Source organism: Protopterus annectens, chromosome 1.part1 (genome assembly GCF_019279795.1).
Source record: "Protopterus annectens isolate FY-2018-M chromosome 1.part1, PAN1.0, whole genome shotgun sequence".
NCBI lineage: Eukaryota > Metazoa > Chordata > Ceratodontiformes > Protopteridae > Protopterus > Protopterus annectens.
The window spans coordinates 638671762-638699176 of record NC_056726.1 but is presented as its reverse complement, the minus strand read 5'-3'; the positions used below and the strand labels follow the sequence as shown (position 1 = coordinate 638699176).

Genomic DNA, 27415 nt, shown 5'->3' with positions numbered 1-27415 from the left:
CCTTTACTAAGGCAGTTTCTCAGAGGGGCTAAGAATATAAGACCCCCCCCGAAAACCCCCAACGCCAGCTTGGGACCTCAACTTCATTTTAGAAAAATTAACACTACCTCCTTTCGAACCAGCCTTCTCAGCAGAACTACAATACTTGTCATGGAAAACAGCTCTGTTGCTGGCTATCACCTCAGCACGCAGGGTCTCAGAACTACAGGCACTTATGGCAGTGGAACCTTTCATCATTTTCCATCAGGACAGAGTCTCTTTATGAACTAACCCTACCTTTATGCCAAAGGTAGTATCCAGTGTGGCTTTGAATCAGACCATTCATTTACCCACCTTTTATCCAAACCCCCAGAATAAAGGAGAAAGACTCCTTCACTCTTTGGACATTCACAGACAGCTATGTTACTATTAGGATAAGACAAAGACCTTCAGAAAAACTGACCAACTCTTTGTATCCTGTGCTGCAGGTTCACAAGGAAAGGCTATTTCAAAACAGACCATCTCCAAATGGATAGCACATTGTATCCGTTTTTGCTACTTGCACCATGGGAAAGCAGTGCCTGTTAATATTAGGTCCCATTCTACCAGGGCTACAGCAACCTCAGCAGCCTTTCTCAGGGGGGTTCCAACCAAGGACATTCTGGAGGCAGCTACTTGGAGTTCAGTGCACACCTTTACCAAGCACTACCACCTTCCATTATACTCAAAAACCAGAGCTGGTTTTGCCACGGCAGTTCTGCAGGGCATCCTAGCTTCACCTAACCCAGTTTAGTACCAGCCACCCATCCATAGCTTTGGGATTCAACCCAAGTGTGATGACTGCAGCAGTATTACACGATGAACATAGTACAGTTTTGTACCTACCATAAATGTAGATGTTCGAGTGGATATACTGTTGCAGTCCAGGTTACCCTCCCACCATCCCCTCTACATACCAGGGTGTTAGTTATAACTCCATATACATCAATCTAATGGATGCATGCCTATATGGTGTATTTGCTAACAGCTAGTACTATTGTTTATCTACTAAGGTATTTTGCATAGTTATTTGTATTGTCTTCCTAGTTGGGGGCACCTGACATCTGGGGCAAGAAAAACTGAAGAAAATGGCGTCGGCTGCCTCTTTTATCCCCCTGTCGCACTGACGTCAGGGAAGAAGCGACGACAACTGACGCCGGACCAAGACTTTGGGATTCGGCCGACTGCGGGACCGCCTGCTGGCAGGATAACCCAAGTGTGATGACTGCAGCAGTGTATACACTCGAACATCTACATTTATGGTAGGTACAAAACTGTACTTTTTCAGTCTCCCATCATAATCCTGACATTCTGATATTCACTGAAACCTGACATAATAAATACAGAACTCCTCATAAAAAGGTATAACATCCTTAGATCAGAACTGTATATCTATAAATGCTGGAGGTATTGTCATCGTTTACCCAAACATCTTTCAGCTGTCACTTTATCACCATACGTCTCCTGCATTCAACAATACAGTGATGCTAATCTCTTCATTCAAACGTAATCCGTATAAGAAAATCATCATCATAACCCTTTACATCTCCCAGGTAATAATATCACCACAGCCAAAGACATACGTATTGTCTTGGATGTCCACTAATATACAGCAAAAAAACCTTCATAGTTGGAGACCGTAATTGATTGATTGATGATTGTAAGCAAATCATATCTGAGAGTCCTAATGCCAGTATTAATTTTATGGGTTCTATCAGCTTATAATCACTCCAACCAGATATAATAAATCATCTAGCAAGGTCTCTGTCTTTGAGTGGATACGAACAAACAAATCCAGTAATATCTTCAAAAAAGGTACTTTACCTGATCAGTAAGTGACCACTTGTCTACTTCTGCCAACAGACGTCCTATTCATACAGCAATACAGCAACAAAATAGTGTGCGTCTTAACAAATTTCAATGAATATAACTATCTCCCTACAAAACAGAACTAAAATTTTCTAAAATCACTTCCCCTAGATGAAACCACTTCACAATTCAGCACTGTTTTCAACAGCATACTAAATTAATATGTTCCCATAAGGAGAAAATGGGTAAAGCAAAATCTGGCACCATGGCATACTCAAACAAGCAGGCAACTATTGAAGGACAGAGATAATGTGTGAAAAAGATCACACACAATCAGAACCTAGGAACACCTCCTAAAGTATAAACAACTAAGAAACAAAACCAGGTATTAACATAAAACATGACAAAAGACACAACTATTATAACCTAGAACAGTCTCATAAAAAGCAGATTATTTGGGTCGGGTCTAATAGCACGTTGTTCAACTTTTAAAAGTTCGAACACCATATGGTCGATACCATATGTTCGAACTTTAAAAGTTCGAAAACGTAATATATAAAAAAAAAAAAAAAAAACCACAAAAAACTTACCCGAAGGTTGTAAGCAGGGGGCAAGCCACCCCCCCACACCCCCGCTACTTAAATATACCAATTCCGAGATCACACTATATTGCAGGAAAGGGAACGCTTCCCTTATGGAGATCTCTGTTGAAATGTTCGAAGTTTTACAAGTTTGAACATGGTTTTGACCATATGATGTTCGAACTTGTAAAAGTTCTACAACACAAATGGGACCCTTTGGGTCATTTGTCCAAAAATTACTAAATTCAATCCATAGCCCACAACCCACTCCTTGACTTGATCTGCCCCCCCCCCCCCCAGCTACAATGGCAATGACTTTAATAACAATTTTCTAGAATCAGTATCTTCACTTATTAAGAACAAGCTCTCCACTAATTCACAGCTCCCCCACCAGCCCAACCCAAACATAACCCACTTCTCACTCAAACCTATACCCCACTTCAACCATAACAAAAAATAAATCTGTCAAAGCTAAGAAGCACTAGCCTAGCTGTAGGTAACCTTCATCCTTATTACCTAAAAATAACCAAAGACACACTATAACTTAATCAGTATCCCTCCTAGAATGTTATATCCCATCTACATAGAAAAAAGCATAGATACTTCCCATACATATAGGTGTCCCATCCACAGACTTCTGTAAGTACGGACTAATTGCAGTTCTGTCTCCATTATCAAAAATTCTAGAAAAGTGTATTCATTCCTAACTAATCCACTGTCTAACCACCAATGATCTCTTCTCCTCCATCCAACATGTTTTTCAACTAAATCACAGTACCATCACAGCTCTTCTTATATTTACTAAAACTATCAATGAAAATAGAAATATAGGTAATATGATCTCTTCCCCATTCCTAGAGTTATCAAAAGCAGTTCATACAGGCTCACATCAAAAAGTACTCCAAAAGCTTTCTACCATGACCCTGTCCTCCTCCATCTTGTGGTTCAACAGTTACTTTTCTGAAAAGCAACAAGCAGTTAAAAGTAGTAGGAATACTCTCCTTTCCTACCTGTCACAGTTGGTGTACCACAGGGATCCATTTTAGGTCCTTTTCTTCTTCTTCTTCTTTTGGCTTTTCTCGGTTAGGGGTCGCCACAGCAGATCACCTGTCTGCTCATGATTGTCAGTGGAGTTTTACGGTGTCGAGTTGCCAGCCCAGCACCCAACCTTCCACAGAAGGCACACACATGCATGCACTCACACCTAGACCCAATGTAGAGTGACCAATCCACCTACAGCATGTTTTGGGATGTAGAAGGAAACCGGAGCACCCAGAGGAAACCCACACAACCACAAGTAGGACATGCAGACTCCACACAGAAGGCACCCCAGCCGAGGATAGAACTGGAGAACCTCTTGCTTTGAGGTGGCAACGCTAACCGCTGCACCTCCACGGTCACCTATTTTAGGTCCTTTTCTATTTAACTTATTTATAAATGACCTTTGGAATGTCAATAAACATGCTACACTAATACAATATACAGATGATCGACATTCATTTGTGCTGACCCCAAACAACAAATATTCAGCTAACATAAGAAATCTTCTCATGTATCAAAATGCAGCAGAATAGTATAATTTGTAAGAAGAATTGCTACCAAAAGCTAATGAATGTGTGAGGAGTAAATACTGAGTATAGTATGTGTGAGATTCATGTAGTTCCAGTTAAAAGAAAATGTTAAAAATGTTACTTTTTATGATAGTTATGTGGAGTATATATACTGAATAATCTAATAAAAGAATGGTTGCATCACACAGTACAATACATGCCCAAACTCTTGGTATTTTATCAGCAATCATTGAAATACACTCAAACACATGTACTCTGTCAAATACAACCAGTAAATTCCATAATAACACATGAAATTACACAAATATGAATACTACAAACACAGGCAGTATTCTCCACAGCTTTATTTATACCATCGGTGAGATTGGACAACACCACAGGAAGGGCATACTTCCAATCCCTACTTTACCATGATCTTGCACAGTAAAGTACCTGGTAATTTCAAATTCTTGTGCCTTTGGTCGATCAGGGCACAGCTCAAGGTGTTCAATCATCTGTTCTGAAAATTTACTGAATGTCTTCCATTATGTGATACAGTACACTCCCCTCTTATCCGGCCTCTCTTTAACTGGCTTCCTCTTTAATCAGCCATCAAATTTCTGCCGTAGGCCTAGCAAAAAACAATAGAGAAGAACAACACTTCGCCTCCTTTGGGCTATATAATGACAGACATTTGATTTGTAGACTTCATATTCATTAGAAAAATGCATACTAAGACAAATCCTGTTATTCTAGCTGATTTATAACCTATAAATGCTATTTTGTATGCTTTTTCTGATTAATCAGCCATTCGTTTATCCAGCCTAATGTCCGGTCCCAGCGAGACCAGATAAGAAGGAGTCTACTATATATAGTTGTAGTCACTGGATAATACGATTGCTGAGTGTGTGTGCTTGTGTGTGTGTGTGTGTGTGTGTGTGTGTGTGTGTGTGTGTGTGTGTGTGTGTGTGTGTGTGCGTGTGTGTCCATGTGAGTGTGCGTGTGTGTATGTCTGCATATGATGACATGCTCATGTGTATGTCTATATGAATATGAATGTGTGTGTGTAACCTCATGGCAGTAAAGCATTTGCAGATGGGGATTATCCCTTTTAATTGAATGTAGTGGCAATAGAGTTGATTGTGTGCAGGATCACATCTCCCTGCTTGAGTACTGTTGAGGCTTGTGCCCCCCAAATCTCTCACATACCCACATAATTGTTCATTTTAGTCTTCAGCAAAAGCAGCCTTGATTTGAAAGTCTGCATTTGGCTGGTTTGATTTTTCTCTTTTTATGTTTAAATCAACTTACTGACATAAATTGTTCATTTAAATATTTTTGTGGTCTGCTGTTGCTGTACTGTCCTCCCTACATAGGCAAGAATGTGTAACAAGCAGAACAATTATATCTCTTCAAACATGCATTATAAAGTAGTTTGTTCAACAGTAGGGAAAAGTCTGAGCCCCACCTGGTCATTGTCATTTGATGACTGAGACGTTCACTTATAATAACCACTTTCAATTATAATAGCCACTTTAACAAATACTGACACATCTTACATGTAAAATATATCAAGACCTATTGCATTCAAGTATCATAGGAGGTGTATAAGGTATAAGTGTTTATTTTGTGGTTATAACATAATGCACTTCCTGCTACTCATACTAGCTGCAGGGGTAAATCTTCAGTAATCGTTATTTTAAGTAAACTTGATGAACTCTGAGATTATTCCAGAGGTTTGGTAAATATGCTTAGTAACAAGAAGAGAATGGAGCTATTGACCTTTACCAGCAGTTGTTGCCGACGTAAAGGGTGATGGCCTGATACAAATCTCTGTTATAAATGAGTCTTTTGTGTTTCTATTTGGAGTATTGCTTATAAATATAGAGTTAGGTCTGAATTCAACTTATGTTAGAAGGACGTGCTATATGAAATGTCACTTAAATTGTTTACTTAATTTTCATTGGTGATGAAATATTACTCCTTCTGTTTTTAGATGTATAGAAACTCCTGTTGAAACAGGCTTTCAAACTGTGCTAAATTAGTGACCTCTAAGGTTTGGACACCTTATGTTGTCTGACACAGTAATGAATTAATTATTTTACTGGGGCTTTAACATATAAATATGCCCAATCAATGGAGTGTTGCCAAATATACAGGATTTCTAGTGTTGCAAATCATATATCTATGCAGGTGGATGTGTTGACCTCTGGTACTTTAAAAAGATATTTTTATTTTCTAGAGTGAATTTAAATTCCAAATGAGTCTTGAACCAATAAAGCAGACATGCTGTTCATCCCTGGGAGACAGTTCCTGCAAGACTGTGAACAAAAATGAGCCATGTGGGTCCCGCTTTGGAATAGCAATAGCTTCAGTGAAGGATCTTAACCTTGATGGATATAATGATATAGTAATTGGTGCCCCACTGGAGGACGACCACCGTGGAGCAGTGTATATTTACCATGGGAATGGGCAGACCATCAACAAAGAATATACACAGGTAAGCAGACAAGTATCACTTACCAATGTAGCCTTATGTATGTGGAAATAAGAGAAACAGTGGTCTGGTAGTTGGCTAATAAGATAGTTTTACTTCAAATTAGCAATCTAAAGTGACTTTCCTTCAAGAGTATTTAATACCTGAGAGACATAGAAGTACACCTTAGAATTAAAAGTATACCTTAGAATTAACAACCAGTTAATATAGCCATGTTTGTGTATTTTTTCAAATCATAAAGTGTTATAATAATGCTAAATGTATGTACAGAACATGTAAGTAAAATTCATGGAGCATTAATAATAATTAATAATAATTCTTAATAAGGGAGATAAATATTTAAAACACTTCTTTTAAAGTGTCAATGAGCAATAGTTACTTTTCACAGACACAAAGCCAGAGAAACTGTCACAGAGAGTCCTTTCATTTCAAGCATGTTTACATTCCTCTGTGGGCTTTTAAAGCAGTTTTGAGTATCCTACTTTCTGTCAGCATTACAGATATGGAAATCTTTGCACGCAAACTGTTAACATTATTGCTGTTTGTATTAATGGTGAAATTACTTTATTATTATTCACTCTTTTTTTTCCATTCCTTATTCAGAATATCATTAAAGAATAATGTCAGAATTTGACATTAGTTTTGCTGGTGCCTTTCATGACTTGGGGGTGAAGATATAAAACACCATGCAGATAGTCTTCCTAAGTTTTTGTATGATTACATCCTATAACATTCATTGTTTTCTGCATGTTTTTAAAAATCTCTACAGTGCTGTTAAGATAATCGTTGGCTACAACTTTATACAATATTTATTAATTTTAATATTTCAATAAACTTAAAAGTATAGAACACTTCAAAACTAAAGGAACTGTAGATATTCTTCAAAGAAATAAAAGTAAAACAAAAATAAATTCATTCAAAGAAATTAGAAAATTCAAATGGCCTTTGAAAGGTATATCAAATTTTACAAGAAATTGACAACTTCAAGCTGTTTGTAAGGGAGCCTAAGAGCTCCTTTAACCACCTCTTTTAAAAACTAGGTGGAGATTTAAGGGAGGTGGCCCCACCTTATATATCTGATTGGCCAGATTTGTAAAGTGCTGGGATTCATTTAGTGGGTAACCACAGAAGACGTCCTGAGCAAATATAAGTTTAATTCTTTAACTCTATATATGCAGTTAGTCCCCATCTTGCAGAGGAAAAGCTTCAGCATAATTTCAACATACTCTGGGATTACATAGCTTACAAATAATATTATAATATAATAATATTATAAGCTTACAAATAATCTCAAGAAGATAGTCGAATGGTGATTGTAACCTCACATAAGTTGCAGGATGCAAAACTCATTACACTGAAACATCTACTAGACAATATAATCAGTTTATGTAGTCTAAATATGGTGGCATACATGTCCACTCTAACTTGTTATTTAAATATGACACTGAAAAGACAGCTGGTAAGGTTTTCAGACATCTTAAACATGCTTACAGAATTTCCAGCTGTCTTTCCTTGGAGTAAGAAAATTATTAGCTAAAATGCAATCTTGCCAAAATCTGAATATGCCTTTCATAGATTGGTAGATATTCCAAGCCCACCATGTCTCATGACCATGCTCCCAGTTGCCTCTCTCAAGTAGCACCTTCTTTTGCAAGAAGGGCCACTCTGAGAAATCACCTATTTTATGGTTAAAGGAAGATAGTGAGTCACACTGCGTAACATGCAGAGGAAGTTTAATCCACAGGACTGGGAGGTGCTACGTTATAAACCTAGTCCTCCATCATAAACTGTAAGAATACAGCACAGACAGCCCAACAAATTACAGCACACTGATTTATTCAGAGACAGCACTCCACAAAGTAAAACATTGCCAGAGATATACTCAAACAATTCCATCAATTTATCTTCAGTATCTACCCAAAAAATTATTATATCATCCAAAAAACATTTGTAGAGGGTCCAACGTTCATTATAAGGTGAATTAGAATATGTAAATGTTCCCAATACATCAAAATCAAGTTTGCATATATTGAGGCACAATGTGCCCCCATAGCAACACCAGCAACTTGGTGGAAAAATTCACTTTCAAAGAAAATGTAATTGTTTTTTAGCACTAATTCCATTAAAATCAAATAAGTGTGGACTTCCTTGTCTGTAAAATGACCAAACATTCTTAGAGCTTTTTCAAACCACTGCAATCCTAATGTATGTGGGATGCAAGTAAATAAGCCAAGGACATCAATGGTCACAAATTTCAGTGATTCACAAAAATGTTGCTGTTTCGTATTTCGCAAAAATCCCAAGAGTTCTTAAGGACATTAAAATCCCCCAAGTGTATACTTTTTAACTTTACATCCAAAAATTTAGCTAGCGGAGCTGTAACTGATCCTTCTGCTGCTACTATTGGGCGTAAGGGGAGTCCATAATATTTTATGGACTTTGGGGATACCGAAAATTGCTGCCACTCTAGGCTTACCATTGTGGAGAAAAGTAAAATCTTGTCGGTCAGTGAAGTCTTCCAGTAACAAATCATTTAACGTGATGTAAATATTATGCTAGGCTACATGGATTTCATTAAGGGAAACCCTAGTGTATCTATCAGTGTCACCAAGCAAATTTAGCATTCTGGCCTCATAATCAGTTTTATTCATTAAAAACCGTAATCCACCCTTGTCAGATTTCATGACTCTAACTTTCTGGTTACTCTTAAGGTCATCCATTACCTTTCTTTCATCAGGTGTTAGATTGGATGTAAATTTATTGCCCAAGACACCCTTTCTAAGTTCATTTTCTACTACAATTTCAAAGTTTTTCAACTGAGGCTGGGGGGGGGGGGGAGTTGTATACACTTCTTTTTCTATGGCCATTATTCAAGGTCTGATGGTTATTGGTTCCCAACAACAATAATTGATGTTATTGACTTATTTACTTGCATCCCACATACATTGGCACATTCTACCCTTGTGCTGTTGTGTTTTTAAACTCACTGTCCCTCTAGTTGCCTGCCCTTTATGTCAGTTTGATGACATAATGCCTTCCCTCTCCTTTTGATTGGCTTTTGTCAGTAACAACAAAATTATAATTTTGTGAAGTTACTCCCCCTACAGCTATTTAAATTCAGTGGCCCTCCCACCATATTCCATTCAGCCAAAATACTAAAGCGTACCTCATTATGAGGAACGTTCCTCATTTGGGGGTCTTACAAAGTTCATGTTCTTTGAAGTTCCACATTGAAATAGTCTATCACAAATTCAGTGTTAGGAAATGTTTTAACTGATATCCATGGCAAATAGAATTGAATCATATTAACTCAATAAAACAACTTTTCTTTAAGTAAAAATATCACATCTACCCATCTGATGAGCTTCCTAGATAAAGTTGTTAGTAAGCCGTAAGTAAGTGTTACACATTTTGCCCATTTCTTTCACTTTGTGGGAGGTAATGTTCCTCATTTTGGAGATGGAAGGTTGAGAGCTATGACTGCAACTCTTAGGATATTAACCCATTTTTCTATCTTACATTTAAAGTCTGCAAAATCTGGTTCAAGACCACCAATCATTAGAGAGCCCACATTCTGCCTGTCATAGTCATCTTGGGATTAGTGCTTCTGTTTACCTCCTGGTGAGAGAAGGAGCACAGTGGCATTATTTCAGGGAGATGGATGATCACCAGAAAGCCTGGTAACTGCTTCACAGGTACCAGCTTGGAATTTGTGCTATCGCTTTGCTCCTGGTGAGAGAAGGAACAGTAGTTATTGATTCCTGACTGTCTCTGATCAGGCAGTGTGTGTCTGTGTGGGACCTTCCTAACTGGTCTGATTCCTGTTAAAGGCATCTACCTGGAAAAAGATACAAGCCTATAAATTCCTGCATCATCTGGGATAAGACTGCTGATCACCAAAGAGCCTGTTGCCTGCTTCTCTTCTTGGGATTAGTGTTACTGTTTTGCTTTAGGTGAGAGAAGAAACAAACAAACATTGTAACCAGGTAGTAGCCAGTTAGGTGAATCCTCACTATTTATCACTCTTGACAAAACTAATTATTTCTATTTTGGAAGTGCTGCTTGATTAGCTGGTGTCTAACCAAACTTTGTAATATCTTCCTAAGTGCTTCATTTATAAATCATCAGGGTCTACTTTAGTTGTTTCTCTTCAAGTGTTTGGCAGTGGCCTGTATGAATGCATGTACTTTGAGTTGACATTTTTCCCATAAAACCACTTTGAAATTTCACCAATACATTGCTTTAAACAGGGCAACTAGTTTGCAGTGACAAGCACTGCCACCAGATTTGCAAACCAGATGCTCCTAACTGTATTCTATATTCTCAGTGCAACTGTCTACTTGATATACAAAGGCATGTTGGCACGGATATGAACTTTCCCACTATCTCTGTTACCAGCTTGGTGGATATAGGTATCTTGGGGCAATGTAGAAATTGCCTGATGTTTACTGACAACCAGCTAATTCCCAAATGTACTGATAATATATGTGAGTAATGTATTTATACAGTGTCACTGGAGGCAAAGCTCTCACATAAGAAGCACTCCTAATGTTAATCAGGCTGTCAGCGGTGCAGATGCTGTACCCATCACACACAGCACAAAGCTGACACAGAGACCTACATGCTGAGACACTTAAATGTAACCCTAAACCCCAAAGACCTCTTAGATGAAGCACACTTAACAAACACCTTCAGCAGCCCCAAATGCACTCTATCAAAACAACACTCACATTGACACACATAGCCACATCTCATGAAGACTCTTCTTCTAAGCCCATAAGGCAAATCATCACAGAGCCCAGCACACTGGTCATTGAAGACTCCATTGTGAGACACACTGCTGCCCTTCTCACCAGACTAAGTAAGTAGAAAGTCACAGTCAGTTGCTTACCAGGGGACAGAATTCACCATATTATGCACACACTCAGATCATTGGACCAGAAGTACAGGTATGACTCAGTTATAGTCTATGAGGTGTAAATAACCTCAGATTATATGAAGAGGGAAGCGATGGAGCTTTCAGAATATGTGTCCCAGGCTGGTATGAGCCTAGCATTGAGCGGCATTTTACCTTCTCTAAGGATGATGCCACAATATGAACAGATGATGGCTAACTTTAATAATTGCCTTAGTTTCTGGTGTCTTTCTAAGGAGGTGCAATATTTATTAGCATGGAAGGAGATGGTTAACAGATCATGCTGCTTTGCCAGGATGGTCCACACCTCTCCCATCTAGGCTTTTGAGTATTAGCTAAAACATTGTCATCCCCCATATTGCCTTTTTAGGCAATTCCAAACTAAAAATACTTTTGACATAGCAAATGAAAACCAAGAAAATCTAAAGGTGCTAGGAGTCTAAACAAGAAACTGTACTCCCCATAATCTCTCCTCACCTTAGTGTTGCTGACATATGTGTAGTCACTGAGACATGGTTTAAAGTCGCTAAAAAAAACTGAATGATTCCATCACATATGTAATACTTTCTAATCAGTTAAAAGAGAAATTAACTTGTATTGTGTGTATATATAGATATACATATATTAGGATTGGTATAAATGAAACATTTTATTGGACAGTTGAAAATTCATCCTTTTAGCAAACTCTTCAACAAAATACCTCACAGCTCATATCTTTTAAGAATGATTTTAAATTATACTTGCGGGTAATGGGATTACATTCACTGGTCTGGATTTCAGAAAGTATGTTAAGTAATGGAGAGGGCCTGTACACTGAAATAAACACACCACTGTATAGTAAATAAGTCAGAACACCTCAAAAGAACAACTGCCTGAGAAGAGGCAGAAAGATGAATCAGATGCAGAATAAAACTACTCCATGCAGTGCAGAGAATGGTATTAGTGTAACACTGATATTTAAAATATGCTATTTATTTTATTTATTTTATCTGCTTGCATTTTCTACCAGGATAGTCCGGCTGGGCTACTGCCCATTTCAGCAAAAGAATACAAAGGTGGTTATAAACACTTGTATATATGTAATTGAAAAACAATACATACATAGCTTGAAACTGAGATATTTACAAATGAACATACACAGGTATTTTTTGTTTTCTTTTTGTTTAGGCATTAAACTACATATAACATTGAGCAGTAATATGTGCCAAATAATTTTTTGGACATTTTGAGAACTTTTGCTAAGATAGCTGGGAAACTAAAAAAGTAAAATAAAAGTATTAGTAGAAGGAAAGATTGTGGATGTAGAGAAACTACACGTGAAAATATGCTTGAGGAATAGGATATAGTTTGTGTGCAAGATAAAACTGGGAAAATAGAAATGGGAAGATGGAAAGATAGTATTAAACATGAGAATGCATACAGTAGAAAAGTGAGAATTGGTTAGTAAAAATAATGTAATGTAAAGAACGTGAGAAACAGTAGCAAGCAGTGAGATGTAAGGAACAGGAGAGAAATATTATTGAATAAAGTAGTGGGGAAATTGTATGTACTTTAAGTTTAAGGTCTACTGGTAGTGAATATTCATTGTTAATGTATATAATGCATGGAGAACTCTAGTTGTTAGATATTTTTAGCTGTATTTAGAATTATTTGAAGTTTGGTTTCTGTCTAGTTTAATTTGGGATTAATGTCCATTGTTTATCAACAAAGTCGGGAATAGTAAATCTCCATTGTGGTTATTTGATTTTCTAATAATAATTAATTTCTGACTGTGAGATCCTGATTGTCTAGCCGAGCTATACTTTTGAATGTGGATATTTATGCCAGAACATTTATATAGAATGTTATGAATCATTTGTACTGAGAGAGAGAGAGAGAGAGAGAGAGAGAGAGAAAGGCATATATAGAACAAGAGAAAGAAAGACAGTGGGATGAAAGGCTAGAGAGAGAGAGAGAGAAAGAGAGAAAGAATGTTACAAGTCTAGTCAGAAAATGTTTTTATTGCAATTTTGCAGCAAATTTATTTATTTATTTTATTTTTTTTTTAGTTTGTTATAATTTGATTAGGTGGGTTGACTGGATCTTTTTTAGGATTGTGGAAGCACAGACAAGCAGTAATTAGACAAGTGTAGTCTGTGAGACATGGTTTGGCTTTGTAGAGTAGTCCAACTTTTGACTTGTCATAGTAACAATGTAATTGATGTTTGATCAAATTTTAGATTTTGATCAATAAATAACTCCTGTTAAAGTGAAATGACTTCATTCATTTTAGGTAATCTTGTGTAGAGTTAGAAATATTTTGCCCAAAGAGATGGGATGGCTAGTGACCTCTAGATGATGAAATTTAATGAAAGAAGTCAGTGCTTCTACAGTATCACAATCCTGAAAGCATTTTGAGATGCTTTCTGTTGAAGTCGTCATAGCAATGGTGCAGTTGTACACAGACTACTGGAGCCATGTTCCCAATCAGAGGCTGTTAACAGAAACCTCACAAGCATCTGCATGATAACATGGTCCCCTCTGCCATCTGAATAGATGGTCATCTTAGAGACATAGCAGGGGGAGCATTATCAATGTCTCTTGCATAAAGAGGCAGCCACACTCTCTCCGAGCACTGAGGCCCACCTGCCGTGGTCAGTGCTGTTTTGGATGTACATGAGCTGTTGGCGAGATTCACCATTCATTGTTATAACCGGATCACAGACGCAGAATAGAATGACAGTGCTGTGGTGCTGGCTGTAAGCAGACATGCCAAATAGCATGAGATACCCAGCTTATGCAACTCTGTATCACACTCCTAGTAGAAATATTGCTCTGTGTCTGTCTGAGGATCTCTGTGGAATGCTGCAAAGACTGCCTATGATATGTGTGGAGCATTATCTATAACTGTCTGGCTAGCACAATTAGGGATAATGCAATTCCTAAACAGTCACCTTAAGTAAAGCTAACTAATAATGTAAAGCATAAAATCATCTATACACAAATATGTGTGCTTACTGAAGTGGCTGCCTTTGCTGAACTGTATGGTGAAGAATTTAACTTTGGGGTTTAGGTGCATTATACCTGGGTGACACTTTATAATATAGTTGTAATGGTTTACCTATACACCATTTACAGCCCTTTCTTTGGCTCACTGTATAACAAAAATATAATTTAAAAAATGGTGAGACAAAAAAACATATCAAAAAATAAACAAAAAATGCAGAGGGAGATAAGCCCCCTTCACCTCCCACTTCCCACATCTTCCAGAATTCCATATACCAACTTTACGGTCACACTACAGTGGAGAAAAGAGGAAAAAATGACCGAGTCGGCCTTTACCTTCCGAGCCTTTTATGCATGCCAGCCCAAAATACTATTTCATGTGAGAGTCTAGCAGTATTTCCTGCCACCCTGCAGTACTGTGAAATGCCCACCCAACATGAAGGAAGTGATTTTAAACTACTTCCACTAAAGCAGGACTGAGCAGCATTCCACGATTGTGAATGCAGTCTGCTTTATAAAGTTCATTGCCAAACACTGTTTCGTGTGAGAGTCTAGCAGTATCTCCTACCCCCCTGTGGTACTGTGAAACGCCCACCCACCCCGAAGTACATGAGTTTAAACTATTCCAGCTAAAGCTGGACTGAACGGCATTCCAGGCTTCCGAATGCAGCCTGCTTTTTCAAGTTCATCCCAAAACACTGTTTTCTGTGAGAGTCTGGCAGTATCTTCTGCCACCCTGCATTACTGTGAAACCCCCACCCACTGAGAAGGACATGATTTCAAACTACTCCCACTATAGCAGGACTGAACAGCATTCCAGGCTTCTGAATGCAGCCTGCTTTTTAAAAGTTCATGTATGTTCTTATATACCCTTTTTTGTCTCTGTCACCTATTCCTACTACTAGGAGTGTGATACAGAGTTGCATAAGCTGGGTCTCTCATGCTATTTGGCATGTCTACTTACAGCCAGCACCACAGCACTGTCATTAGGTGTGCATACAACCTGGTGACAACTTGACCTGTTTTTTCTGGCATTCAGATAATAAGCATCAATAATTTCAAAGAATAAATCTCTTACCCTTAACTAATCAGCATTAGACATATAAACTTTTAAAGAAAGCAGTATGACAACTACAGTTTGGGTAGTATAATATAATAACTACAATTTGAATTGAGTCCTAAATTGTAACTGGCCATTTCTCAACTTCACAAGCCACACTGCCCAGGTCTATCTCATTGATTGTTTCTGTTAACTTACCTGGCTGCTGTACGACTTTGGCTCCATTACATACTGATTTGCTAAAAATTGGAAAGCTCCTCCCCTCAACAATGTCAAATCCAAAGTTACTTAGCCTAGGGCTACCTGGGTGCCATTATTCAAATGCAATCCCCGAGCCGGCCTTTAACTTTTGAGCCTTGCATACATGCTAAGTAAGTGTATTTGGGTTTTGAAACAAACTACTAGTTTGATGATATCCTATACCAATATGGTTTTCTGGTTAAAGTGCTAATGTAACTCAAAATCTTATAGAGATATTAGGTTGAACTGTATACTACATAGAAGCAATTGATTATTTGTTATGGATCGTACTATTAGCTGTATTGTTATTGTCTCCTGGGTATAGCAAATCAGTATCTTAGAGATTGCATGTGTCCCCAATGACACATTTACTGTTTATGTAATTGACTGTTCCTTACCTAATGTGTTGTTAAAGATACGAACTAAGGGAATAATATAGAACACTCTTCTTACCACGGCCACCTTCATAGCTATCTCAGCTGTGCAAAAGAATCAACAAATCTAATTATGCAAAAAAGGCTATGAAGTACTGATTGCTTTGGATACTGATGTCATTAGAACCTATTGGGTCAATTTTTCTATCTATAGATATCAGTTACCTGGAGCAGCAGTGTTATAAGCCACTATAATATTAGCTGTTAATGATTATATGGATGTTTTACGAGTACCTTTGCAGCCTTTGTATTGTTTTGGTTAACATACTAAGCAACAATAACCTTAACTTTCTAACTCACATTTCTTAAATGTATCTACATTGCTTTTTTCTTCCCCTCTGTCTGATAGCTTACTCTTAATATGTAGTCAGGCATGATTTTACTGCGAGTTGTAAGAATCTACCCTTGTTCCTCCTGTCCATCATTACTAAATATTCATTTATTAATCTTTCCCTACAGCCCAAGGCACTGTTTTGTGTGAGAGTCCAGCAGTATCTACTGCCACCCTGCTGTATTGTGAAATGCCCACCCACCTCAAAGGACATGATTGTAAACTACTCCCTTTTAGGCAGGACTGAACAGCATTCCTAGCTTATGAATGCAGTCTGCTTTTTAAAGTTCATGTATGTTCCTATATACCCCTTTTTCATCTCAGTCACCTACTTTCACTGTTGTTGTGGCATGCATAAAACCTGGTGCCAAACTGTCCCAGTTTCACTGGCATTCAGATAATAAGCATCAATAATTTCAAAGAATATCTCTGTAACCCTTAACTGTTCAGTGTTATCCATATACATTTTTAAAGAAAACAGTATACCAACTACAATTTGAATAGTATAACGTAATAACTACAATTTGAATTGAGTCCTACATTGTAACTGGCCATGTCCCAACTTCCCAAGCCAGACTGCCCAGGTCTAGATCATTGATTGTTTCTGTTAACTTACATGGCTACTGTACAACTTTGGCTCTGCCCACTCCATTTACCCTTGCTATGCTTGGGCTCACTCTACTCCCTTACCCTACCCCCATTCCCACCCACTCCTGCAATAATTTCATTTATACTCTATCTTCATTAACTACTCTCCACCCCTTTCACCTCTACCTTCTAGTAATATTACACCACCTAATTACATACCACACTCATCCCTTTACCACTGATGTTTAATTTGCCTCAAGACAGCTTACAATCAAAAGTCCCCTCCCTTCACACTCCCTACATCCTGTCTCATTTTTACCTAAGTATCCCGGTTTTCAACCTAATTACACAACTCATCTCATACCACAACACATAACATTATTCAAACCCATCCCTTACTCTTTCCTACTCCCTTAACCAGTTTAGTGCAACCTACTCCTTCTACATCTCTCTATCACTCTTTACCACCTCACATTTCCATCTGTACAAAGTAAAATCTCTCATTCACATCTCTTTTTATTTATTTTTTATTTTATTTATCATTTGTTAAACAGGAAAGTCTGACTTAAAACAAAAACAATTTTCAGCGGAGGCCCGGGGAGAAACTCTCCAGATGCATGTCTTTGTAACATGGGAGGAAAAAGGAGCACCTGGAGGAAACCCACATGAATGCAGAGAGGACATGCAGACTCCACAGAGAAGGCCCCCCCAGCCGAGAATCGAACCAGCGAACCTCTTGCTGTGAGGTGACAGCGCTACCTGCTGCACCACTGCACTGTCCTAAAGGTTTCCAGGCCAAAATCTCTCCCACTATCAAACTTAAAGTACTATTCTGTAGCCTCAACCTACTCCATTCAGATCCTAGATTCCTTACAGTGACTCTTCTCCTAGCTGGGGACGTTCACCCTAATGCCGGTCTCACAACCCCTTCACTCAACCCCAGCATGCACCCACTCCCACCCTTATCTACACCTAACACACTCCAGGCCCCTCCCTGTTACTCCATCCTTAAAAACCTAGACCTCTTCTCCATCAACTTACAAAGCTTTCTCAATAAAACCACAGACTTACACTCCTAGATAGCCCAACACTGTCCTCATATTTTAACCATAACTGAAACTTGGTTAAAACCCCACATAGCTAATAATGAAATCCTACCCCCTGGTTACAGCATATTTTTATTAGACAGACAAAAAAGGTGGTGGTGTTGCAGTTCTGTACTCTGATCTTCTCAATCTCTGCCCCCTACAAACACCATTACCAAGTTTTCACCCTGCTGAACTAATTGTATTAAAATGTCACTTGAATTCCCACAAAAATTTTACTATAGCCTCAATTTATATCCCAGCTGGAAATGACATTCCAATCCTAGAAAATATACTATCATGGCTGTCTGACAACATATCCTATGAAATTACCATTCTGGGAGATGTAAACATAGATTGGTCAAAACGTATGACAGACTTTACAAATATTAGTATTAACCTACATGGCTTAAAACAACTCATTACATCCCCCACTCATGTTAATAAAAACTCTGGTACCACCTCTATCCTTGATTGGATACTTACTACAGACCATAATCTTTGCCACAACCCCCACAACCTACCCGACTACCTTAGTGACCACTTACCTATTCACACCCAAAGATACTCTCTCCATATACCTAGATACCACATATACAGAGACTGCTGTAAATCATCCTCCTTTGATACTGAATCTTTTAACTCTAAACTGGCATCCATTAACTGGTCCTTCCTTTACCACTCTCCCCTAAATGAAGCTGTTGAAAATTTTTCCTCAACATCTTGGACTCACTTGCTCCCCAAAGAAAAATTAGGATAAAAGCCAACTGTGTACCTTGGCTATCACAAGAAGCCCGCTCATTCATGCACAAAAGGGATAGTATCCGGAAAACCTGGCAGAAAACCAAATCTCCTACCCTATTACAAAATTACAAGGAAATTAGAAACTGTACAAAATCACATTTACTAAGACAAGAAAAACTTATATAACTCAGCACAAACTAATCACCTCTCCAACCCCAAAAAATTCTGGTCCAATGTCAATAATATCCTTCACCCTGGTAACCACACAGCCCCTAACCCCTTCCCTAATAACTCACCACTGGAAACTGCAACCCTTCTAAATAACTACTTCATAGACACTATCCACAAACTTACTAACAGACCATAACCCTAATCCCCCAAAATCTCCAACTTCTACTCATAATAACAAACACCCTTTGTCTCTTAAACCTGTCCCCACCTCCTATATCAAATCTCTTCTTCATAAACATAATCCCTGCTTCTATCTGCTGATAAACTAGTCCCCCTTTCTTAAGCTTGCTGCTGACCCATACCCTTCCCTATCTCTACACTGTTAAATAGATCTATTCAAGAAGGCACAGTTTCAAACATCTGGAAATCTTTCTACACTATAACGCTGCACAAAGCAGGTAACTCAACAGACCCCTCTATCTTTAGACCAATAGCCATCCTATCACCACTTTCTAAAATTCTTGAAAAGTGCATTTACTCTCAACTGCATAAATACCTAATCCAGGAAAACCTCTTAACCGCTACCCAACATGGCTTTCAGCCAAACCACAGTACTGCTACTGCCTTCTTATCTTTTACTCATACAGTTGCTCAGGCCAGAGATAATAATCAGCTTGTGCCCTGTTACTTCCATGACCTATACAAAGCACTTGATGTGGTGTTTCACTCCGAACTACTAACGAAACAAAATGATCTTAACCTCTCTCCTCCTACCTTACAGTGGTTTTCCAGCTGCCTTACTAATAGACTACAATCTGTCTGATGGTTCACTTCCTTTTCCCCTTCTTGCATGTAAAAACAGGTATCCCCTAGGGTTTTATCCTAGGTCCCCTTCTATTCAACATCTTTACTAACCACCTCCACTCTGCCTACAGCCACTCCACTTTTATCCAAAATGCAGATGACTCAACCCTCACCACCTCCAACAATGTAACATCTCCACTCACTTACACAGAACACATTCATCACCGTAGAAAAATGACTTAATGAAAACCTGCTTATCCTAAACATTAAAAAAACTAAACTCTTACTCTTCTTACCAAGATCACTGTCACATCCCAAATCAACCTTTACCATCTCTTCTCTAAACAAAACAGTCATAAAAGTTGATTCACATACTAAACTCCCAGGCACCATAATAGATGACCAACTAAAATTTGATGAATACATCCATCAGTGTATCAAAAAGACACATCAAAAACTAGGATTCCTGTATCATAACAAAAATTTCCTTACACCTGATGCCAAACTATCCCTAGCTAGGCCTTGCCTCCTGCTATGCCTTCTCTATGCCCATCCTATCCTAACTAACTTGCAATCCACATTAATCTCCCAACTAGAGCAAAGATATAATTAATTGTCAGATTTGCAACTAACCAACCTTATACATCACACCATTGCATTGCAGTAAAAAAACTGCAATGGCCAGAATTACCCCATCAACGTCTTATCTCGCAGCTACAAATTGCACACTCCATCCTTTATAAACCTACTGCCTGCCCCTCCCTCTCCTCTCTTGCTTTCTTCTATACCCCCATTAGATCTCTCAGAAGCTCTTATCAACAACTCCTTGACATACTTAAACCCAATAAAAATATTGGTAAACTACTTTATAATCACAGTGTGTCTAGTCTGGAACAAACTTCTTAACTCTATTAGAAACATCCCAAATACACATCATTTTAAAAAGCAACTAAAGCTTTATTTCTTAAGCCCATGGATCTGCACTTGTCAGAAGCCTACATGAACCCTCCCATCTCTCCAACCTTTTCGATCTTCTTTTAACTCACTCCTCTTCCTCTCTAATAACATGATGAATATTTCTCTTTGAATCTTAAGTAGCTATACACATGTACTAGTATGTCTACTATGTATCCACTACAACTAAAAACAGAGCAATTATTTATGTTGTTCATCTGTTTTTGCAGTTACTGATACTCTTATAGTACATTGAGTCCAATCTGCCTTTCTATTGAACATTGCATACCCTATTTGTAAATACATATTGTGCATATCTGAAATTGCCAGATTCTGTTACTACTTGTTTATTGAACTGTATTCTTGACTAACTTTTTTGTTACTATTACACATTTTTTCTTTTATTTTTTACTATAATTTTTACTATATTGTATAACTTAAATTAAATTTTTCTATGTTCTATGAATATATTTATGCAATGTCCTGTAGCTTTTTTCCTCGGGTTTCCACTGAAAATGGACTTCTGGCTCAGTTTGACCAACGCAGTTAACAAATGTGAAATAAACAAATAAAAATAAATAAATAAATGAAGTCTGCACTGCTGGCTTGCACAGTACAAAATTTCGCCATGAAACTCACTGCAACGTAAAATTTTTACACCGCAAATGCTCATGTAAATCCACAGAAATGACTCATAAGATAGCTCTTAGTATGCTGGTAAAATATTCCTAAGAATGATTTCTTGTATAGCCTGGAAGAGTAAACAATATTTAGTAATGTGTGGGTACCATACCACAGGATTTACAGATGGCAGACCCACGGCTACATGATAGTTCTAAACATGTATGTGTGTGTCCAGACTGAGTGTGCAGAGTTTATTGTGAAGGGGACTGTTGTCCAACAGGGATATAGGTGCACATTTACCCACTGCAGATAGTGAAGTGAGCCACATTTATTATGTCTCTTCAGTGTGTCAGTTTAGTAGCCTACTTTCTAATTGTCCACTAGTTTATGGCCATTCCAAAGCTGTATCATGACAGCTTTCATTGTGGTTGAGATCATGAGGTGTTACTGTAGGCATTAAGACAAGACAACATTTCATGATGCTGTTGGCTGGATGTTGGTGAGTAGCATGGTCATCATGATCACATTTTGGAGGATACTGTCCAGAAGGTGAGTGCAGATGATGCCACAGCTGCCTTATGTAGGCCTGTTAATGCAAGGTTATGGATATGCATGTCTGGACATAGACACATGCCTGGAGAATTGAGACTGCAAACCATGCCATAGCTTCTTCCCCTGCATGAGACCAAAGACTTCCTCATATCATCTCTAGGTGGTCATGGCTCTGCCCTCAGGATCCCCAGTCATGGACCTGATGTCGATGCCCCCCTCCTTCACACATGTAGTCATGTACATGATATTCACATTAACATTCACACAGTGGCAGGTTGATAGTGACATATGTTCCTGACACAGTTTTGATATCTTTCAGTATCTTTCAGGAAATGATGCCACCACTTCCTCAGCTGAGCATGACGGGCCAGGTTATATGTTATGTGCTTCTATTCCATGTAAATAACTTTCTGTCCTTACAACATGCATAGTTTCCTCTTATCTTTTTTATTCTGCTAATGGTAAAACTTAAGCTTCTCAGACTCCTTCTTACCATCTTCTGCAGACATGCAGAATATGCTAGTGCCCTGTTATATTACCTATTTTCAGCCTTCTGGCTCTTTACCTGCATCTCTTAGTCCTGTCATCATATTTTTTTCATAATTTCTGTTATTAATAAAATTATATATTTTCAGTAAATGTTAAAATAAAGTGAATGTTATTTGCATACAAATATTGTTTTCTTTAGTGTAGAAAATGTCAATACTTTTTTTGTTAATGTATAAATTATCCTGATATTCTATTGCTGTATTCAAACAATGTCAATTACAATTAGATAAAATGGGTTTTATCTTCATTTGTTACTAATTGCTAAACTGTGATGATCAGATTTTTTTTCCATGTAGCTCCATTGAAAATAGCTTTCATCATTTAGGATATTCCATTTAACAGGTGCTAATAAATAATAAGTTTCACTGCATGTGGATGAATGTGAAGTGGATGAGGTTTTCATTCCTCAATCACACCGACATTAATTGCAACTTGTAGATATGCTTTTCTACTACAGTACCAGCAGTTATTCACACTTATTTTTTTTTAGCCTTCTGTCTTCTCCACTTTTGTGTAACTGTAGATTTGTTATATATATGCAACAGCAGGGACCTGATCCCCAACATCTCGTATTTTTGGGTGATCCATTCAGCTGAAGCCTTAATCAGTTGTTTTCATTCAGTTGGAACATCAGCTAATAATTACTTGGAGAAACATAGTCAAATAGCTAATAAACAAATTAAGTTCATGGGTGGCAAGTTGTTTCCCAGTAGGTCCTCCTCTGTTGTGAAATACTTATTATGTAATATGCCTGCACCATATTCAGGAATTGTGTGCTGCATGTTTTAACTTTCTCTCGTCTTCCTCTGATTATCCTCAGCCTATTGCTGTGTCTTGTACTCATCCCATGAGTAATGTGGTAGGTTATGCATGCAAGGTCCTAAATATTCAGCAATACTGCCATTCTTATATATGTGTGCATGTGTATATGTATACATGTATATACTTATATATATCTAGAGAGAGAGAGACAGAGATATTTTTTTTTCAGAATCCTTTTCGAGACTATAAAATAACACGATAAAAAAGGCTGCTTTGCACAATTAGCAATGGTCATATCACATGATGTAAATGGTACTGCAGTAATGGAGAGAAACACACTTCCCAACATTCTTTCTGTTTACGGAAGGACTTTGTACATATATTTATTTATTAATTTATTGTGGTACATTATTCATAAACAACAATAAATAATATTACTAATGCAGTCTTTTTTCCTGTTTCTGTATACTTCTTTTGAATGAGTAGTACAGTCTTCAACTAGTCACATTGTTTTTGTGGCACTGTATGTATTAGGTGAGGGGGTAGGCCAAGTTTTCTGTCTTATTCTGTAAGAACTATATATTCATATTTATTTAATTTATTAAAATAATTCCCCCAAAACATTAAAAATAATAATAATAATAATAATTTCCCTGTCTGCAACATTTTTTAGCAGTGATTTGTACATGCATACAAAATGCTTTACTTTAGCATGGTTTCAGAACATCAAAACTTCTATATGCAGATATCTGTAGTGATCAAAGTTCAGCCATTAGGTAATTTGAGGCATATGAAAGTGAATGCATTTTGCCTTTATATCATTGCATGTTAGATGTGTGGCCACACATTATACATATTATGGTCATGTGATCAATGCTTCACTTAGCACACAGCTGTTCTTCAGTGATGCTTATCACCCCATTTCAAAAATGACAAACTATGGAGGGGGGGTTACTTAAAAAGGGACTAGTGCCAATGCGCAGCACTAATTAATTTTGTCCTAACTGCATATATTTCAGGTATGTATGCATTTGAAATGAAAAGTGCCAGCACATTCTTTTCTTTCTTTTCTCATATCTAAAACTTTTAGTTCTTTAATACATTGGAGCCAACAAACAAACCCTTTCTGTTCCCAGGAATTAATAATTAATCTATATATTTTATGTGGAAAGTTCTTTGGGACTATAAATGGTGTTAAAAGAGCAAACCAGATTTTTAAATCTATATTTGCATTAATAATTTTCATAAATGAGTCAATGTAATAATTAATCATACAAGTTTTAGTGGGTTTAGTTATGTTATATTGCATACTAATACACATTATGTGCCATGTCAAATTGTTTTTATCTATCTGAAATTATTTTTGTAAATCAAATTCATTTATTGATATTATAGTTAGTAATTCTTTCCAAATTGCAGAGTAATTTGGACTTATCCAATATGAGATTGTTTTAGATGTTGATTCTTTTATATATGTTTCTATATCAGGAAAGTTTAATCCTCCCTGTTTCCATGGTCTGATATGATGTATTAAAGCTATTCTGTTTCTTTTGGGAAACCATAAAAATGTTATTAGGCATGAATTTATTTCATTAAGTATATTCCTTTCTGGCAACAGTTGCATTGCCAAGGCTATATATAGGCTGTAAAACCATTTTGATTAACTGTAGTCTATCTTCAGATGCTAATATTATTTTGTTCCATTTTTCCACAGAGATTTTAATTGCATTGATGATATTATTGCAGTTTTTTTTAGACTAATCCATTATTATCCTTGCATAACTCACTTCCTAGATACTTTAAAGTAGATTCTTGTTTCCCTATGAAGTGATCGCCCTTAGTCTGCAGTTCTTTTTTTTTTTTATTTAAAAATAAAAATTTTGATTTTGATTTATTGAAATGGAGTCCAGGAGACATGTGAAATTTGTAAACTAATATATCTAATTCTTCTAATGTCTCTATTGTATTAGATAATGTTAGTAATATGTCATCAGCAAATAGAATTACTTTAGAATTGTATTGTTCATAAACATCTATTCCTGTGATTTTTATATTGTTACGACTTGAATCTGCCAATATTTCAATAGCCAGAATGAATAGAATCGGTGACATGGGACATCCTTGTTTAGTGCCTTTTGTTATATGTACAGATTCAGAGGATAAAGGACATAACTTGACATATGCTAAATTATTTGTACATATATATATATATATATATATATATATATATTCTTTAGGAGATGAGATGAACAAAGGATGCAGGAAATTCAAATAGCATTAAGATTTTTAATAAATAGTCCCAATTTAGGGACTCAAAGGCTTTCTCTATATCTAAGCCAATTATGAGTGTTTCTTTATTTTCTTTACTAACATAATCTATAGCAGCAATTATCCTTTTAATATTGTCATGTGTGTGTCTATCATGTATAAATACAGTCTGATCATTATTTATTGCTTTGGATAGTGGTATTTTCATTCTGTTAGTTAATATTGTCATAAATATCTTATAGTCATTATTTAATAATGATATAGGTCTATATGAGGTACAGAGGTTTGGGGATTTATTTTCCTTTAGGATTGGTGTGATTAAGGAATATCTCCAAGAGGGTGGTATTAAAGTTTGTGAATGAATTTCTAATAGAGTTTTATGGAAGAGGGATAGTATCTTTGAAGGAAAAAGTTTATAGATTTCCATAATTATACCATCTATACCTGGAGCTTTATTATTTTTACCCTCTTTTATTGTATCTGTAATTTCTTTGTTGGATATGGCTGCTTGTAGATCTAGTTTTAATTTTTCTGGTATTTATTTTATATTAGAACATTTTCATCTAGATTTAATTAATCAATATGCATATTTTCTTTTTGGAAATGTTCCATATAGTGATGTCTGTAGGCATCAAGAATGTCACCTATATCTGACACATTTTTCTCTTTCTTTTCATGGAAGATACTTTTAATGTTATTAGCTTTTGATTGTATTTTGATTCTTGTGGATAAATTATGTAGATATTTGGGAGAAGTGGCCAAGGTATTAATTTTTAGGTTTTTCTAAAGCTAAACTAGTTTTATGTGTTAGAATTTCATTGTATTTATTGTTTAATACTTCTACTTTCTTTTTCATCTCCAAATTATTTTGATTTTTTTTCAGCTTTTACTGACAAAACTTTGGATTGTAGATCTAATAATTCAGAATCCCATTCTCTGATTTTTTATACCAAGTTAAGGTTTTACCATATATGTAAGTTTTTAATGAGTCCCATATCATTATTTTATTTATATCTGTGGTGTAATTAATATCTAAGAAGAACTGTAATTCAGATAATAATCAGGGTTCAAACTATTTTAGTTATATATGCTGGAATTCTGGAGTTAAAGATGAGTGGTTTGTATCCATTTTGAAGTTTTAGTATCAATGAATTGTCTCAAAAGGGGCAGGGAGCGATTGAGAAATTAATGATTTTAGAATGTAAGTCATGGGCAACAAATATTTTATCTAGTCTAGTTTGGGTACCGAATCTGTGATCTTGATGAGAAAACCACAAAAATTTATCTTCTTTAAATATGAAAGTATCTACAAGATGAAATGATTCTACCCAATTGTTTAAAGCTTTTGATACAGCAGATGTACACAGCAGTCTTTTATTTGTAGTTTCAGAAATATCAAATATACAGTTAAAAATTCCTCCTAATATTAAGTTGCCTTTATAATTATTGGAAAATTATTTATTTATTTAACATTTGTTAACCGGGAAAATTTGACTTGGAACTAAGCCAATTTTCAGTGGAGGCCCAGGGAGAAAGGCTCCAGATGCATGTCTTTGTAATGTGGGAGGAAACCGGAGCACCCAGAGGAAACCCACATGAACACAGGGAGGACATGCAGACTCTGCACAGAAGGCACCCCAGCCGAGAATCGAACCAGAGAACCTCTTGCTGTGAGGCAACAATGCTACTGCTGCACCACTGCGCCATCCAAATGAAATGAAATCCAAGTGTTTTTTAACAGTTCCTGTTCCTTTGCCAGGGAACCAGTATAGATTGGGTAGGGTCCATATTCTGTTATTATATTTGACTATTACTAATGCCATAAGGCCTTCTTTATCTTCATACGTATAAATGATTTCTGGGTTAATCACATTTGTTTATCATAAAATTGTTA

At 36.8% G+C, this 27415-nt stretch overlaps 1 protein-coding gene across 1 annotated transcript in view; it reads left to right on the top strand.

Annotated features, from left to right (window-relative positions):
- ITGA1 (integrin subunit alpha 1) overlaps positions 1-27415 on the top strand; it is a 2125719-nt gene that overhangs the window by 1426981 nt on the left and 671323 nt on the right. Inside the window, exon 14 of the mRNA XM_044077325.1 lies at positions 6201-6458. Within this exon, the coding sequence (XP_043933260.1) occupies positions 6201-6458 (258 nt within the window). The remainder of the gene's footprint in view (positions 1-6200; positions 6459-27415) is intronic.